The sequence below is a fragment of the Ptychodera flava genome, chromosome 6, assembly GCF_041260155.1.
Source record: "Ptychodera flava strain L36383 chromosome 6, AS_Pfla_20210202, whole genome shotgun sequence".
NCBI classification, from domain to species: Eukaryota; Metazoa; Hemichordata; class Enteropneusta; family Ptychoderidae; genus Ptychodera; species Ptychodera flava.
This window is the reverse complement of record NC_091933.1, coordinates 25,366,692-25,385,615: the sequence shown is the minus strand read 5'-3', so window position 1 is coordinate 25,385,615 and position 18,924 is coordinate 25,366,692. Positions and strand designations below refer to the sequence as shown.

General features: G+C 37.6%; 1 protein-coding gene across 1 annotated transcript in view; it reads left to right on the top strand.

The window, feature by feature from the left end:
- The first annotated feature begins 34 nt into the window (after window positions 1-34).
- Window positions 35-18,924, top strand: part of LOC139135311 (scm-like with four MBT domains protein 2) — a 31,482-nt gene continuing 12,592 nt past the window's right edge. Inside the window, exons 1-8 of the mRNA XM_070702653.1 lie at window positions 35-113; window positions 2,591-2,702; window positions 8,558-10,891; window positions 11,458-11,549; window positions 12,362-12,614; window positions 15,180-15,268; window positions 15,751-15,991; window positions 16,578-16,681. Coding sequence (XP_070558754.1) covers window positions 93-113; window positions 2,591-2,702; window positions 8,558-10,891; window positions 11,458-11,549; window positions 12,362-12,614; window positions 15,180-15,268; window positions 15,751-15,991; window positions 16,578-16,681 — 3,246 coding nt within the window. The 5' untranslated portion in view covers window positions 35-92. The remainder of the gene's footprint in view (window positions 114-2,590; window positions 2,703-8,557; window positions 10,892-11,457; window positions 11,550-12,361; window positions 12,615-15,179; window positions 15,269-15,750; window positions 15,992-16,577; window positions 16,682-18,924) is intronic.

Genomic DNA, 18,924 nt, shown 5'->3' with positions numbered 1-18,924 from the left:
CAAGCGCAGAATACTTTACAGGTGCCATCTTGAAATTTTCCCAAAATTTACGAAGGGATTTCTGCAAAGTCGTCATAGAAGTACCTATTAAAATGGCTGAAAAAGAGGAAAAGGTGGGTATTGATTTCTATACTGCAATAGATAAGTATGTTTTCCACCGTGCTAAGCATTTTTTCTCTCGTATGAGACAGTCTATAGCTATTTTCCAAGCAACTTTCTTAATGTGTATCAGTTAGATGGCGATCTTGTTTATACAGCGTTTTGAAGCGATGTCGTCAGTCATATTAGTGGGCGTCAACTTGCGAAGGGTTGTGCATTGAGAATGCACGATTGCCTTCTTTTGCAATAATTTCCATAAATAGTAATATACAAGACGCGCTAAAAGAGCCTCTTTTATCGCACGTTACTAAATATCTGACGGTCAAATCGAGCTTGTTTTTATTATCCCAGTGCACTTCGTAACTCTGGGTATTTGCAATTACGTGGCGTTGCTATATACATGGTTCTGGGCCAAGTCCCACACGATGTGGGCATTTGAAACGTTTTACACTTTTAATAAAGAAAAGAACAACGAAGGAATGCCGTAAGTAGATAATATTTTACGTAATGAACGTATATGAATAACATTCTCACTGATGTACGCTTTGTTCTCGCTTTTTCCCGACATGGAAAAATTACTCTGTGGCCCGGAATTTGTAGAACAAAATGGCGACTCGTGTTGAACACAGCCTCACATCTTGCGTATGTCTCGGCACATTTACGGTAAATGATGAGGGGCATTCATCTTTTCCTTTACATAAGTACAATTTTTGTACATATAAAAAACCAGGCGCACCACTATTTTCACGTTCCGCGCGCATTTCTAAGTTTTTCTCGCCACAGAAATATCTGTTGTGTTGTTGAATTGTGGCTGCATAATGACCTTTTAGACCACATTATTTATGCGGAGTGGGTGGAGCTTATGTGATGTATTAGCCTTTCACGCTCAGAGCCTTTGATCATGCTATCCAAGCAACGTGATTTGTTACGATCTAACAAACAGACACTGAAAAAGTTTCGCTTCCTTGTCAGTTTTTGCCTTAATCTCTTGTAGTATTTTCATCAAATGTCTTTTTATGATTGGAGAAATGATTCTTGCCTTATATGGATGCTAAATTTTTTACTAAACGTCATTGTTGACGTAACAATATTTTGATTCATACAAGATGTGCTTTATCATTTTATGCCACCTATCAAAGTGTTATATAGAACATTGCAAAATGAAAAGACTGTTGGCATGATATCATTATTTAGTTGGAAAGAGGTGCCAAGTTATTAATTTTCTTCAAGAAAGTAGATGAAATTTATTGCACTGGGTGCAAACAATTTGTTTAATGAACTATTGTTTTCATATTACCTGTTTTACAACATGAACTTGTAGCTTTAATATTACAATGAAAAAACCCTCAACTGTATTGTTTACTTGTATATGCAAAAGTCCTTGCCTCAGGCACAATTTGAAGAGTTTTGTTGTTGGAAATCTTAGAGGAAACAGAAATTAAAATTGAAATTGTTTTCATGATAGAGGATGTTGTTTCTATCAGAGTTTTGTATTTGTATGTCTTCTCTGCACCCCTAGGAATTTCTCATTTTACAAACATCGGACATTCCTAGACTTGGTTTCCCCATTTTACATACAAATATATGCATGTACCTCATTTTAATACATAACAATGTAGACCATCAAGTGCAAATTTCAAACTCAGCCAAAATGCCTGTCTAAAATCCCGACATAATGTTATGTAAACCAGGCTTTTTCTATGGGTAATGTATGATCTGTTTTCATGTATTTTGTGTCTTGAACCGTCCACAAACCGATGATTTTGAACAGTTGAAGCATACTGTTAAGTTTATCCAAATTGAAACCTGTCTGCTGTGTGAATGTTATGTGTTGATACAGTCTGTCAGTGTATATTTTGCATGTTAAAGAAGTAGGTGGGTCTTCAGAAGCAATCATGATCATTATCAATTGATCCTTTTGTGAGAAAGTAAAACAAACTGCAAAGTCCATGTATATTTGAATATTATTTCAAATATAGTGAATTTAACCTATGGTTATATGTGTGAACCTTGTAGACTCTTCTGTTCAGTTTCTTTAATTTTCATGTGACTTATTAAAATCAGTCTGAGTTGAGACGTGTCATGTATATTTTGTGATTTAGCAGGGAAGGAGTACGTATGCTCTGTGCAAGAGCATCAAAAATATAAATACTGTTACTTTGTTTTTTTCCAGCATTCTGAAGTGAATATATTACCTCTTTCAGAAAAGTTTATGCAAATTGAAAAGAATTTACAGTAGTCATCTTTGTCGTCCTTTTTCATTGTTCAGAATAATTAGCAGAATTTTCATGAACAGATTTTTGAATTACCCTTTGAAGGAAATGTCTGCATTATGAATTATCAAGACACTCAAAGTGGCACCTTAAGGATTTCTATTGTAAACTGTATTATGGTAAAAATATCCAGAAATCAGAAAGTTAGACATGATTGCTAAGTAGACAGATAATAGTGCATCATCTAACGATGTATACATGTTCTTTGAAACCCACAGATGGATGATACAAATGGTAAAAAACCCATACTTCAAACTCTGATTCAAGCACCCAAGCAAAGTACTCCAATTTTGACGACAGTAACTGCACCAATCCTTGCCATACCAGAAGGTAATGTATCCCATTTGTTTACCACCTGCATGTATATAGATTGCTGCTGTTTCTTGTGTAATAGTTAATAGCATTGTTATATTCCGTGTGTCTTAAATTCTTCTGTAATTTTGAGATGTGCTGAATGGAAGGATTAGAAAAGTTTAATTGTATTCTTAAAGATGATGTTTGGAAAGATTTAAAGTGACAGAGGATTTGCAAACTGCTGCAGCCACATTTTAATATCCTCCCTGTATTCCCTTTGAGTAGTTGAATTGACTACATGTACAGACTTGTACCAGCAAAAATTCCCCCAGCCAGTCTATATCCTTCTGTTTGCTGATAGGTAATATTGTTTTCATTTGTATTGTTGCAGTTCCCACTTTAAAAGGTAGGGGTTTATTGAACATCAAATTCACTAATAAATTAATATCAGAGGGTCATTTTTAGTCAAGACGCATTACACAGAATGCATGATCTCTTGGTAATATATCGATTATTAAAGATTGTTTGCAGACGTCACTGTCTACATATTAAATGCTCATCACCCAGAGACATGCTTCAGCAAGACTTTCATTCAAACTTGGGTAACATAAAGATCAGATATCATATGCATCGTTTCGGTTCAGTGTTGAAACTAAGGACCAATTTTGGCACTTTTACAAGCTGAAATTGAATGTAAAAAAAAAACTTTTATCCAAAATAACACACTGACAGTTTTAATAACTGATTACCATAGACAGCATGCAATTAGAGTACAAGCAGTCAAAGGTATCTGCTAGTGTTAACGAGTAACTCAATCCTCCATGTAAAACCAATCTATTTTGAAATCATGTGCAATCAATGTTCTCATTTCCTGCGATTTAGTGACAGTTTTTTAGCTTACCTAAAATGAAGCTATGCTGTGATGGGAAAGGCAGCAGGTGTCTGAAGGGTTCTTTTTATTGGAATGTGTTGTGTGAATAGCAAACTTGCCACAAGTGGTAGATTGCTTTCAAGATTCTCAAAGTATCTTGGTCTGATGCATAAACATAAAACATTGTTAAAAAATTTGTAGTCTAAGATATATTATTGACACAGAATCATATGAGCAATGTGTAGCAGACATTAAATATTTATAATGTTACATGCTTTATCCAAGGGACACTGCTATATTTGGAAAATGTTCTAACAGACATCAAGAATCCTTCATCCCAGGTTAAATTAAAGGTGGAGTTGCCCACTTATGAGAAATGATTTGTTGTTGCATTGCCAAATAAATATCATCAGATGTGTACTAGAAAAAATACAAATAAATACCACATATTTCTTATCAATAAACTAGTTATGTATTCACTTCAGAAACTCTTTGCAATATACTATAAATATCATTTTGAAATGTAAAATGTGTTTTCTCTCAAAATTATAGCATATAGTTCTTGTTAATGGAAAAATATGATGTATTTTTGTTTGATAAACAAGCTCAAATGTAAACAGACAACTTAAAGATTAAAAATCTTGGAAAGGGTATATTGATAGACTGCTTTTTGCAAGAAGTTATTGGTATGTAAGGTAGTTTACATCTCCAAATTTAAAGACTGAAACTGTTGCTTGAACTTTCCATAAGAAACTTTAAGCCATTCCCTTTTCATAATCAAAGATAAAAACTCAATTGTCGCCATGCAAAATTTGATGCCAGAGAAAGAAATTACCCAATATTTCCTGACACTTGAAATTCCAAATGGCCAACCGCCAACCCTGTGTTAACCTCTATGGGAAAATTTAAATTTTGATTTTCACAAAAACAGACTGGTGAAAACTTTATTTACTCCACAAGCTTCAAAATGATTCCTCCCAATTGGTAGACCAAAACAATATTTGTCCTCAAAGTGGATTCTGCCTTAATTACAGCAATGTTGATTTTTTTCTTGATGTTAAATATTTTCTTGCTTCTGTAGAGAAGCATGTATGCATTACATGTATTTATTATGTCATTTTTGAATAGTTAGAAAGGCTTACACCTAAAGACTTGTAAGCTGTGAATCAGTTCTCTTTGACACCACAGTGCTGTATGAAAACTGAGTGTAAGCCCCATAACTATCTTTTTAGCAGTGTCACTTGGTTTCTTTGTTGTTTTACATCAGGTAGGGGGTATGTAATTCTGTGCTTGTGCACCTTTTCCCGGTTGAACGTAAAATATTACTGAAATGTCAATTGTTTTGAAGTTTGTAATACAAATCATTCACCAGAATTTATAGGTTTCCCTCTTGACAATATAAACATTTAAGTTTTCAATCATTAATAGTCATCTTGAAGTTTCTGTAAGTCAGTATTTGAGTAATTCTTACAAGTTGAAGAATCACTTTAAAATGACCTGTGACCTTATAACCCCGGTAGGTTATACTGACGTGTGATCTATAGAAACTGGATGACCATGATATAATGGAATCTACTTGCCACTTACAAAGGAACACTAAAAAATTATTTAATGTTGTACCCTATGTGTTCAATTATGATATCAATATGGCTAGAGGTATCAAACTTTTCCAAAGAAGTTTCATTGCACGTTCCAGGGAACAGTTTTCTCTTAATTTCCGGTCAACTTGAGAATTGAAATCATTTCATAGCTGTCCCTTTCACTTGATGTGCTACTAGTTATAATCATTTCATTTTACAGATGCAGTGTGTCAACTAATATACTTGCAATTAATTGATAATTTATTAAATGGCTGTCCAGACTCCTAACATTAGGGCCATGGTAATACACAGAGTAAACTGAACTTTGACCTGTAGTCTCAGTTTTTGATGAATGCATGCAAGGAAAGAGTACTAGCAGTCATACTTTTTTCAACAGTTTTGTAAAACTTTGGATACATAAACCATTATCCTAAAAATTTAGTAGGAAGTTTAGCTTCAAGTTCTAAAATGGCTGTTCATGGCTGTCTCAGATTAATGTTAGTGCCTTGTGTATATGGAGTTTTTTTCAAATTGTACTTCCTAGTTGTTAAGAGAAAGAAAAGTCAATTCTGCCAAATTCTGGTTTCATATGCAAAAGTTTATTTCGTTACCATTGCAATTTGCATAACATTCTTAATACAATGAGGATACATGAGGAGACTATATTTATTCCCTAGATAGACCAATAAAAACAACTGTGGTAGCTAAAAGTATTTTACCAATACCGTGTTATTACAATTGTAGAGAGTGTAACTTCCTCTTTGACTTCTTAACCAATACACCTGTAGTGACATGCTCCAAAGTTATTCACATCCAGAGTAATGGGTGGTCAACAGTCAACAGTTCTGCCACTCAGTCTATTCGGAACTGCTCCAAAGCGGGTTAATCTAACACCAGTCATCTGGTTCATTATTACAGAACAAAGATGACACCGTGCGTGACCTGAGGTGCACAGACATGCTATGTTACATAATAAGCTATTATTATAAGATATGCATATTAAACAACAGTCAAAATGTACTTTCCATAAATGAATATTGCTATGTCGCGCTTCATGCATAGGATGTCTTGCTCACACCAAAAATTAACATTATCATGCCCAATCCAGCCAACTTTGCCCGTTGATAGCCTGACAATTCAGAAAAATCGCAGAGATGTAGTAGATAACCAACATTATTTTTGACACCCTTTGTGATTGAAATTCACCTTGTCACTTAATACATGAGAGGAGTTATTTCAGCTTGTGATTTCATAGGCCTGAGGAGGACAACAGACATGACTTTATCTCAGATTTGACACGAGGTAATTTATTATAGATACTGATAATGCATTAAGTTGGTTGAAAAAACTCCATCACCAAGCCCTTTCACAGATCTACTTGTTGCTCCTTCTTTCAAACGGCAGCCCAGAGTTGTAATTATCCTGTACATTTGTAATTTTACTGGTGCTTTTGGTCTGCTTGTTGCAGGAAATGTAAAAATCATTCCTGTATGATTGATATGAGTGTTGATCTTAATAATTATATCCAAAGAACAAGTTTCTGGTGTACTCCTTTTGATAATATTTTTTTTTTAAGTTGGGTTTTCAAGTGAATTCAGTCCCAGTCTTCCATACTGATATACCAAAGATTGTTCACATCCAAGATATCAATGACATACACATCAAAACAACCCATCACTTGTTTTGAAGGAGAGGGTTCCTACTCGGAACAGTACTCTCTCAAGATTGCTCAGTATTCTAGTTGGTCGTCATAATTAGGATAAATAATAAATCGTGTGAAAAATTCTCAGAATTTTTAAATAGGATGGAAGGACTGCCAATCACATGATAAAGTAAAGTTCAGTAGTTGAGTTATAAAACATCAATAACAGCCAGTTAATCACTGTTTTTGTCACTGGTTTTTGTGACCTCTGCTACTAGTGGGAGCATGTGGCTGGGTTTGCAGCCAAGTTTGTACTACAAGATTTTCAATAAATTTAGTGAAGCTGTGATATGTGAAACTATTCGCCTTGCCGCAAAGTCAAATTTTAATGTCTCTATGGAAAGAGAATGTTTTGAAATGATTTTGACATGATAAATTCCTCAAGAAGTAAATTTTAATGAGATTGTTTCCTCCGTTTGTTTTTCTTTGTACATACATGGAAAGGTATATTTAGATGGTAGCTAAGCTTATTACTTTTCCAATATTAGTGAAGTAATGAGAAAAAGAGAAGTGTTTCCACTGTAGTGTAATGAGTACCTTTCTGGTCACTTTTGGTAAAAAACCCTTCTTTTACAAAGTTGAAATGTGTGAAATATTTTGGTCAAGCTTACAACATCTTCAAAAATATATGAAATTTAAAATTCTGCTCGATAGTAACTTACTTTTAATGTATAGGATAAAGCACGAGTACAAGGGCTCTTATGGTATATAAAGTCCAACCCAACAATAAAATGTCGACGCCGCAGGCCGAGACATTTTATCGTAGGGTTGGACTTTATATACCAGAAGAGCCCGAGTACGAGGGTTTTATCCGACTTAAAAACTATCGCCCCTAACTGATATATTTTCATTATCAATGTGTTTACGTCAACCGTGCCCTTTGTCAATGTAACATGTTTAGGATATGAATTAAAACTTTTATTTGTGAAATAGCCTTCCAATGTAATGGAACATCCTATAAATGCCCTAGGGCACATTAGTTCATGTTTTTACCACCACAGATTTTGTGTTGCAGCTGGTTTCCACTGTGTTACCAAATTTGAATATTAGGGAAAAAACGTACCAGATGTCTACAGAATATGACATGTTCACTTTTGATTGGACAGTACTTTACTACGGCGCTGTCATTCGTTTCTGGACTTTGGTGACCAAGGCTTTACGAGTAAATAAAACACCCTGAATTGAGCACTCTGATTGGTCAATCAACAGTGGATAGTTTTTAATTAGTAGTTCAAAAGAAAACATTTAGAATCAGACTACCTTTATTGTTGTTCACTCAAGAGATGATGTAAAGATACTTCAGATGAAACGCATAGAACAGAACTTATATGTGTAAGTTTATCAAAACTTGAGCATACTTTCAACAGTGTTTTAACTTTCAGCTGCAAATTGTACCTCCTCCCCAAAATGTAAGATACAACCATTTTCAAGTGTAAGGTACATTACTAGTTGTGTGCATCTCCTCTGTCACTGCTAGGTTTTAGTAAATCACATTATATTATTTCACTTACTTGTTATTTTACCTATGAGTGTTCAGTCTCTTCCACAAAGGCAGTGCACAAACCTCGAAAATGGTCATCACAGCACCTAAACTTACTCAGTCGTACAACCAAGTACATTTGCTGATCTAAAATAAAGACTAATTTGTCTCAAGATGTAGTTCTCATCACTTGAAAAATTTTGATCGAATTTATTGTCAGCACATTTTATTCACTTCAGTTATTTCTTTTGTTTACAGTAAAGCCACAAGGAAAGTCCCCAATAAAGTTGTCTACAACGTCTGCCCCAGTAATAGCATCACTTCAGGCTATGCCGCCCAGTCCACTTCAAGCTCCTCCAAGAAGCCCAGTCCAAGTGGCATTGGCGAGAAGTCCCATCCACACCCTGGCACCAGCTGTACAAATTCAAAGTTTAGCTCAGGCCAAACCAAACACTCCTGTGTTCACTCAAGCCTCGGTGCAAAGCATACTTCAGGGAGTTCCTGTGTCACCGTTGCCAATCCAGACCATCACTACTTGTGCCACTACAGCTCTTGTGACGTCAACCACGGCTACTGCAGTAGCAGTTCCAGCTTCAGCTGCAGTTACAACAATAACACTTCCCAGAAATTTGCAAATTCAGCCGCACCATGGTACTATTTCTCTGCAGCGGCAACTTAATCAGCCCATTGTCTCAGTGGCTAGCGGGCAGACACTGACTCAGTCAATTGCAAGGACTCAAAACCTTACCCAGCCAATAGTTGCAATTACAGGCGGGCAAACATTAACTCAGCCGGTGGGTACAATTCCAAGAACACAATCTCTCACTCAGCCCGTGGTCACAGTTACAGGTGCACAGGCTCTGACCCAACCAGTGGTTACCATTTCTAGAACTGCAGCGCTTACCCAGCCCATGGTCACAATTACAGGTGCACCGACATTGACACAACCATTAGTCACAGTACCCAGAACACAGACCCTTGCCCAGCCAATTGCAGGGACGCAGGCAATAACCCAACCTGTGGTTTCAATTTCCAGGACAGGCGCACAAACTCTCACCCAACCAACAGTGACAGTGTCAATTTCGGGAACACAAACGGTAACACAACCAGTTGTATCCCTATCAGGAGCACAGACTCTCAGTAACCAGCCACTTGTTACAATTACTGGTGCTCAGACGTTGCCACAACCGGTTGTTTCCCTCACCAGTGTTCAGCCACGTCAGACCCTGTTTACTCAGAGTCAAAGAGCGGCTCTGATAGCTCGCCCACAAACTGTGATGCAGCCTGGTGGCACAAGCGCCACAGCCCAGATTCTTGCTCAGGTCGGAGTACCCAGGCAGCAGAGGCCGAGTATTCCTCCCAACATCACGGTCGCCCACCCAGTTATACAAGCTGCTCAGGCTCACCTGATACAGAAGACCATTGTGCAAGCAGCTCCGACAACACCGGTGGTGCAGGCTGGTGCAACTCAACAACCCCAACTTATCAAAACAAATGTGAGTGGACAGCAAGTTACTCTACAGAAGGCAATGCCGCCAAGAATACTTGGGCCACAGCAGGTGCAACAGCTCATTCAAACAAGCACAGGACAAAAACCTATTATCCAATCTGGAATAATGCAGCCAGCCACGATGATGAAGCCTACTCCCCAACTTGTCCAGACTTCTACTGGGGCACAGACAATCGTGCCAGTGACATCCACGGTTGCACAGCCATTGATCCAGACGACAATTGTACACCAGCCGAGTGGAGTACAGACGCAGATCATTCAGCAACCACAAGCAGGCGCCCCACATGGACAACAGAATCAACAAACACCAATAACACAAAGTCTGTCCAGTGCGCCCTCAATAGGAAGCCAGCACATCCTCACAAAACCAGTGACAACTCAAGTGCCCCTTGCTCAGCTCCAACAAGCTTTGATGAGGGCTGGTGTTAGCGGTGGTTCTCAGGTTGTTACCATCCCCCCGCATGTACAGTTACAGCAGTTCAGTCCCTCCACGGCAGCCACAGTAAAACAGCCTGCAGCACAGACTCAGAAACTACAGTCCTTGCCGCCACTGCAGCCTCAACCAATACAGCTGCAGCTGCAACTGGCCAAGCCAGCCATACAGCTCCAACAGCCACAGCATCAGCCCCAGCAGGTCCAAGTCCAAGTCCAGCCGCAGCAACCACAACCCATGCAACAACAGCAGCCACCGCCTGTACAGGTTCACCCACCTCCCCAGCAGCCGCCGGCACAACTTCAGCTGCAGATACAGCCCCCACAACCCAGCCAGGAACAACCAGCTCAGCAGCAACAACCAGCACAGCAACAACAACAGCAACAACAGCAGCCACCGCAGGTTCCACAGCCGCAACCTCAACAGCAACAGCCATCACCCCAAGGAGCACCATCCTCAGCAGAGTCCATTCAGAGTGACTCAAAAGAAGACTTATTGAGTCAGATTCAGCTTGAGGAAGAGGAAGAAAGAGAACCAGTCTCATCCATAGATTTAGCAATAATGAAAAACTTACTATATGCCCAAGCACCAATAGAGAAAAAGAAACCAGAAGTCACTACACCAGCTCAAGCTGATGAACCAGAGCAAGGTAAGTCTTGATTAAAATTGTTTGCAGTCCAAATTGAAATAAAGCCTTAGGTATGATTCAGAAGTATGGGTCAGGCTTTGCCAAGTCAGGATTCACTCTAACAATAAATTTATTCAGGGGCAAACTTTAATTAATTATCAAATATCGTTTCTATATTTCTTTGATAACATAGCAAACAGAACTTCCAATATTGTTGACTAATATGTATGTTTTTAGGTATTAGTGAATTGTTGAAGTTTTTGCAATTTTTCAAAGTTTCATTGCAGTTTCAAACAAACAGCTGTAACAAAAAAATGTAAAACCTTTATTTAGTCTGTACAACAAAGTGAAATGTCCTACTATTTCTCTTTTAGGACAAATATTACATTCTCATAAACAAAAATCATGTATCTTCAATGAAACAAAATGCACTAAATTGTACTTTACCCAAAAAAAGCAGCTACACCTAAGGCTTTCCATAATGAGTCAAAAATGAAGAAAGAGTTGGTCATCATTATTCTGTGAAAGGAAATCTTGCAGCAGGTTGAGGGAAATGACTCATCAAATTTACTTTCTTACCACTTCAGAGAATACTCCAGATGAACCACAGGAGTTTACCTGGGAAGAGTATCTTGAAGTAACAGGGGCAGTGCCAGTGCCACATTCATCATTTAAACATGTAAGCAATTGTTATCTCTTATCATTCATCAGTGTGTACAAGTAAAACACTCACTTTGACAGTCACTGAAGTGTAACCAATTGGGGGGAGGGGGGTGGGAGAGAGAAGGGAGGCCTTGCTGTAACATCGTGCAAGACCAGGTTGGTACAATTATGATCTGTGTATATCTACATGAGACTATATAAGGTAACTGCTAAGCCAGACTGCAAAAATGTGATTAAAGTTCTCAAACCATTTCTTTTATTTTTGAACCTGCAACAAAGATACTTTTAGGAAAATGTGGCGGGTTTAGTTATTAAGAGAACCGTCAGAAATACTTATTTAAAGAACAACATGAAGACTGCAATCTGTGTAGTCATCACTAAATTATGATGTAGGCAACTTTAAAATTTCGTGTTGCTGAAAAACAGTACAGGTGTGGAACTCCTTGCACTTGTGGTGTCAAGAACACCTTCAGAAGCCAACCAATTTGCATTTATATTGCAAAAATGTTATTAAAGTTAAAATGGAAAATTTTAATGTTGAGGGCAAAATAAAGGCAGCAACTTTCCTGCTGGTGGAATTTACCAAAAACATACATACACTGTATTGATGCTTTCAGTAAAAGATACAGAATAGGTATGAAAAATGGTATAGGATTGATATATTGCAACTCCATCCTTGAAGGATATCTTCATTTTGGTAACATATTTGCAATGACTTAATACTGTTGCTGTTTGCCTATCTGGCTATAAACATGTACATTTACGTAAGAGATCAGCATATTTTATATGTGTATGATTTTCCCGTAATTTTATCTCCTCTATGACCAGGTGGAGACAAGCTTGGAAAGTCCATTTGTGGCGGGAATGAAACTGGAAGTTGTAAACAGGAACATTCCAGCAGGTCATCCGAAGACATACTGGGTTGCTACAGTGATAGCAACCTGTGGACAGTTGCTTCTGCTCAGATATGATGGCTATGAATACGATAGGTCTGCAGACTTTTGGTGTGACGTTACCTCCGGAGACTTGCATCCTATTGGATGGTGTGCCCAACACAGTCAGCAGCTGTCTCCTCCTGAAGGTAAACATGCTGCTGTTAGCCTGATGGGAAAGCAAAATGGGAAATCACCACTGTCGATGACAATTAAGTTTCATACCATGGGCTTATTCTTACTACAAGTCCTGCTTTTTAGCTCCGCTGTCAGCGACGCGGAGCTTATCAAATAGGTTGATTATCCGTCGTCGTCCGGCGTCCGGCGTCCGTCGTCGTCCGGCGTCCGGCGTCGTCCGTCAACAATTGCCTTCTCCTCTGAAACCACAAGTCCAATTGCTTTGAAATTTTATATGCAGTTCACTTGGGGTGACCTCACTTCAGTTTGTTCAAATCATGGTGAAATTTGCATATTTGTATTTTTGGGGCATTTTTTGGTGTTTTTGGTAAAAAAATCTTCTTCTCTGAAACCACTTGTCCGATTGCTTTGAAATTTGATATGCAGTTTGCTTAGGGTGACTGAAACCAGATTTGTAAAAATGGTGGTGAAATTTGCATATTTGTATTTGTAAGGCAATTTTTGTCATTTTTGGTAAAAAAATCTTTAAAAATCTTCTTCTTCAAAACTACTAGTCAGATAGCTTTTATATTTGGTACATATGTCCCTAGGGATGATCTATTTCAGATTTGTTCAAATTGTGCAGAAATATGCAAATTTGCATTTTTAAGGCAATTTTTGCCATTTTTGGTCAAAAAATGTATTTCTCAAAAAGTACTGGTCTGATAGTTTTGAAATTTGGTATACAGGTTTCTATAGATGAACTAAGTAATATATATTGAATTTCTGATGAAATCTGTAATTTTGTATTTTTGGGGCAATTTTTGCCATTTTTAGTCAAAAAATGTGTATTTCCAAAACTACTCATCTGATAGCTTTGAAATTTAGTATACAGGTTCCTACAGATGAACTAAATGATATTTATTGAAATAATGATGAAATCTGCAATTTTGTAATTTTGGGGCAATTTTTGCCATTTTTGGTCAAAAAGTGTGTTTCTCAAAAAGTACTGGTCTAACAGCTTTGAAATTTGGTACACAGGTTTCTACAGATAAGCTACGTAATATATTTTGAATTTCTGATGAAATCTGTAATTTTGTATTTTTTGGGCAATTTTTGCCATTTTTGGACAAAAAATGTGTATTTCCAAAACTATTTATCTGATAGCTTTGAAATTTGGTATACAGGTTTCCATAGATGAACTAAATGATATTTATTGAAATAATGATGACATCTGCAATTTTGAATTTTAGGGCAATTTTTCTCATTTTTGGTCAAAAAATTTTAGCCACTTTTTTCTGGCCACTGCATTGAGTTATCAAAGATTTCCACCTTCTTCATCAACATGTGTCAAAAATAGTTATTCTGTACATAAACACAGCGGAGCTATATCGGCCGCTAGGTCGCTTGTGATACAACTGCATGCAGTCAAGATTAAAGAAGCTTGCTAGGTGATAGCGCTCACACTTCTATTATCTTGACACATATAGCCAGGCAGAGAATCACAGACAAATCACTAAATTTGTTCCAAGTGTGTCAATTGTTTGGACGTTTGCATTCAGTATCAAATGGAGTACATTGGTCCACATTTGTGAAGTGTTGGATGCGAAGTATTGATTGTCTGTTGTACCATGATTGCTAATATTAAGTCAGTCTAGTTCACACTGGTATAGTTCATGATCCCATGATGAGTTTAGTACAGTGTTCTCCCTGAATAAGGTAACAGGGGCGTGGCGCCCTCTGTAAATTCCGAGCGCCCCCTTGCCAGAAATGAAAAAGATTTATTTTTTTTGAAAAATAAAACAATAAAATGTACGGGAAAAAAGTTGACAGTGATTTACAAGCAAAATGCAAGCGTGATCGTCGATCCTGCAGGCTGCAAACGTAATTCTCATCGATCTTGCAAATCTCGCGAGTTTGTGATGTCATCCGAGATCATAAGCCCATGTGCAACTCATCGATGGCAGCCATGTTTGCATGGCTCAGGCCGTAACGTATCGTTAGCCACGGTCCCTCCATAGGGACCGTGCATTTTAGGTAACCGACTTTATAGCCGAGTAAACATGCCCAGGAGCTTGAGCCGAACCAAGGACAGCAGAGTACACTGAAGTTTTTTTAGGAGGTTAGAATTTCGCTTGTGTATTCCTTCCCAAAGCAAAACGACCTATTTTAGGCTCTGCCGGAGGATGAGAACACGTGAGTGCTATGGTGATAAGAATAAATGTATGTCTGTCGCTAAGCTTATGTTTTCGTTTTCAAAAAATGTAATCTTCATTGAAATCACTGAACTGGAATAAAAGTTGTGGAACACCGTCTCAGATTTCTTTTCCTTTGAGTTTTTTATACGAAAAAAATCTGAAAAAAATACTCCCCAAGTGCCACCAAATAACACCATTTTAATCTCTGTTTTTCAAAAGCTCCAACGGCAGGAGGGGGGACACCCCCCTCCTGACCTCCCCCCCCCCCGCGACCGCTGACGCGGTCGCTTGTGGTGCTTCGCACCATGTCTTCGCCCTCTTGTAAAAAAATCCTGGGAGAACACTGTAGTACCTTTTTAATGTTACTCCAACGTGAATTTTGTTCCCCTTTACCTGCAGCCATCAGAGACAAGTGCGACAATTGGAGTGAATTCCTTGTACAGGATCTCACAGGTGCAATAACTGCACCAGTCTTTCTGCTTGAAGGGGTAAGAAAAATTTACTTCCATCATTGTTATGGATTAGTGCGGCTGTTTTTATCTCATTCATAGCCACCGGGTATGTTTTACTCAACAAATATTGCTGAAGAATTCACACACATTATGGAAGTACAAGATTAATTTCAAAGACATTCTTCAATGTAATCAACTTGATAGAATCACAACTGTGTTTATAGAGAGTTTGTCAGTTAACATCCCCAACCAGTGAAGTTGTTTGCCGGGATATTTAAGTTAAAGTGACTTCCATGATACAGCTAGCATCGCTACAGTTTACTTAGGGATCAGCATTATTATAAGACAGCAGACAAATGAAGCCAGGATGCCAGATATGAAACTGAAATAGAAAACACTTCCTTTACCCAATGTTAGCGTAGCATAGTGTTCACTGTTTCAACTAGCGTGCAAATATAATTGTGAAGCTGAAGTGTAAAACATGAATCCCCATTCCATTGTGTGTCCCTGAAATTTAGGACGCTGGTAAAGCACAGGCTGACCAGATCAAACCCGGCATGCGACTTGAAGTCACAAACGAGTTCAATCCACTGGAAGTTTGGATAGCAGCAGTTCGGGAGAATTACGGAGGGAGACTGTTGCTGCGATGGGAGGGAGGTTCATCAGATGCCTTTGATTTCTGGCTGTTCTATCAGTCTCACAGAATTCATCCGTTAGGATGGGCAAAAGAGAAGGGTTTATCCTTGAAACCATTTGCAGGTCGGTCTCTTGTGTTTTCTTGTGTATTTATTAATATAACTTTGTGTTATTTAATTTCCAATATTTTGTTCTGTTGATAAAATATTTTCTTCTACCCTCAAAATGGTGTCAAAATTCCAGTTGTTCAACATATCAACACAGTCTTTCTGTGCCAAATTTCCAATCGTTTTCGTTGGTGGCTGAATTTCAGCATGGACTGGAATCCATGTGTCAACATTAATGTTGGATATTGCAAACTGCATGTTGTGTTTGGACAGTTTATATTTTGTATTTCATCATAATCCATGGAGCAGTAGAAGTAAGCTGACTTTTGTTATAGAACAGATGTGATACAAATATTATCAATAGTTACAGCTATTGTTCCTTCAGTGTATCATTCAAGGTCAATTTAAACTATTTCTTTGCCAGACAAAATGTCTCTTTACCTTCATTACGTATATTTCTGACGGGAAAATGCCACTTTCAAAGGGTTACTACACTATGCTCTGTCTAATTATTAATTCAACATTGAATTGTTTTCCTGTGCTCCTGTACAAAGTTGGTAAATTTAACCAGCAGCTTTATCATTTCCATCCTAATGCTACAGGGTTAATGGCAGGAACACCGTTTTCGAATCCTGAGTGGACATACATACACCACAAAGCAGTTAGCGCAGCCTTCAAAATGCCCCTGCCAAAAGGTTTCTTCAGGGTAGGTTTCATAGAATTCGTTCATGAAAAATTCATGGAATTTCATGGAAGTGAAAGACAATTATTGTACATTCGTAAACTGTAGCAACCATCATCAGATTAGGAGGTTTGTAAAGGATTAACATATATGTAAGATGTAAAAAGTCATTGTGATCTTGATTTCCTTTTGATGATCGGGTGTTTTACCATAAATTTACAAGTTCAAGTTCATTGTACCTTAGGTTGTGCAAAAGTTATAGGTTTTGAAGTTTAAAGTTTTGGTTTTAGGTGGTTTCTGTTTAAATGTATTATCCTACAAAAGACGTTTTACCCTCAAGACGTTCAACAATGGAAATTAAGCACAAATTCGTAAAGGAAAAGAAGTGTTTATTAAAATAATACTTCCCAATAGACTGCTGTCAGCAAGTCTCGCAAGCAGGGCTCCCGCTACCTATTCGCCAATTCGCCAAATTCGAAAGAAAGTTAAAAATGGCTACAAAAATTCCTGTTTGGTGAATGTAGTGGCTATTGAATTCTTAGACCTCCTCAACAGAAAACTGCACCTAACAATAAAATGTTGTAAGATGTTGAAACAGTTTATCCTCCTTCCTACAAAGTTGCAATGTATTGAAACAGTTTAATCTCCTTTCTACAAAGTTACAAATTCCCTGGTACGTAAAACAAACACTGTTGCTGTTCGATACTACAATACATCAGGAACGTATCGTCCATGAATACACTGAGGCCTGCTTTGCTTCTGTGAGTCCTGGGTCGTCCTTGAGTCTATCAAAAGTTTTACCTTCTTTGCTGTATCAAAATTTGGCCTGCATCTACTCAGTTTGATAGTAAAAACCATAATTTCAAAGGAAACTTTCACAAACGGAGCCATAATACAAAGGACAAGGAGAAAATCTGAGGTTTTCTGAAAGGTCAAGTCTAGGTCATCTCATCATGTGATGTCATGCATGAAGACCCCCTAATTACACAATTATGGTTCCAAAGAAACCACCTAGGGTGGTCCAATAGGTGAAAGGTAATTTTGCTGCCTTCCAATTTAAATGGCATTCAGCTTGACTGACTCCCATTCGGCCTACTTTCAAACTGCTATAACTTATACAAGAAATTATGTGATTCTGAATGATTTTAATATTTTTGTAGATTCCACCAGTTTAATGATCTAGAAGTGAATGCCAATTTAAATGGCATTCAGCTTGACTGACTCCCATTCGGCCTACTTTCAAACTGCTATAACTTATACAAGAAATTATGTGATTCTGAATGATTTTAATATTTTTGTAGATTCCACCAGTTTAATGATCTAGAAGTGAACATCATCAGACATTTCTTGATGATATCAAAATATCAAATGGAAATATATCTGGGCTGAAATGTAATCATAATCATTAAAACAATGAATGCCCTCAAACAGTGAGTAATTTAAATGAACATACCGGTATATCGTTGTGTCTTGTTTTACAAGAATTTTGTTTGGCCCAGCCCTTTTTGTCTCAAGAAAAGTACTTATACTCAAGATGCTATTTCAGCCTGCTTGATCACAACTATGACATACAAGTAAAACGGGGCCTTAAATACCACAATAATTGTATCTACACTGCCATTGTGCTATACCATAAATGCTGTCTTCTGCATGGAAAATTGTTTTACTTGTGTGGCTCAAACATTTAGGTTATGGAAGACTGCATAAATTTGCCACAAGAGAAGCCTGTAACTTATGACAAGCTATCATACTGTGAATACTAACTGAATGTGGCAGAAATATTCAATCTTTACCTCTTGTAATATACACTTAATATTGCTACCAGATTTTTAGCATTCAATTGTTACCTAATTTTATTTCTGGTGTTTAAAGTTTACCACCAAAAATGATTTCTATCCCTGAAAAGTCACAAAAACACAGATTATAAATGCAAAAACTAAACACATATTTCTCTAATGTAAAAACCATCATGAACATCATACAAAACATCTTGATTTGTAAAATTAGGGATCCTGAATGACGAGAAAGCTGTTGCCACACTTGAGATCATAAACTGGCTAAAAGTTACTCAAAATGGCTAAAAGATTTTTGATTTGGCTAATGAGTTGGCTAATCATTTTGGTGACTTAGGGGGAGCCCTGGCAAGGCTTTGATATTCAATGTATCAGTCAGTGTGCATGGTTGTGCCCGTGAATTTTAACTGAGATTAGTAACTTTTATGCTGTCATCAACACCATGGACAGTGCACATCAGACCTGCATCACAAG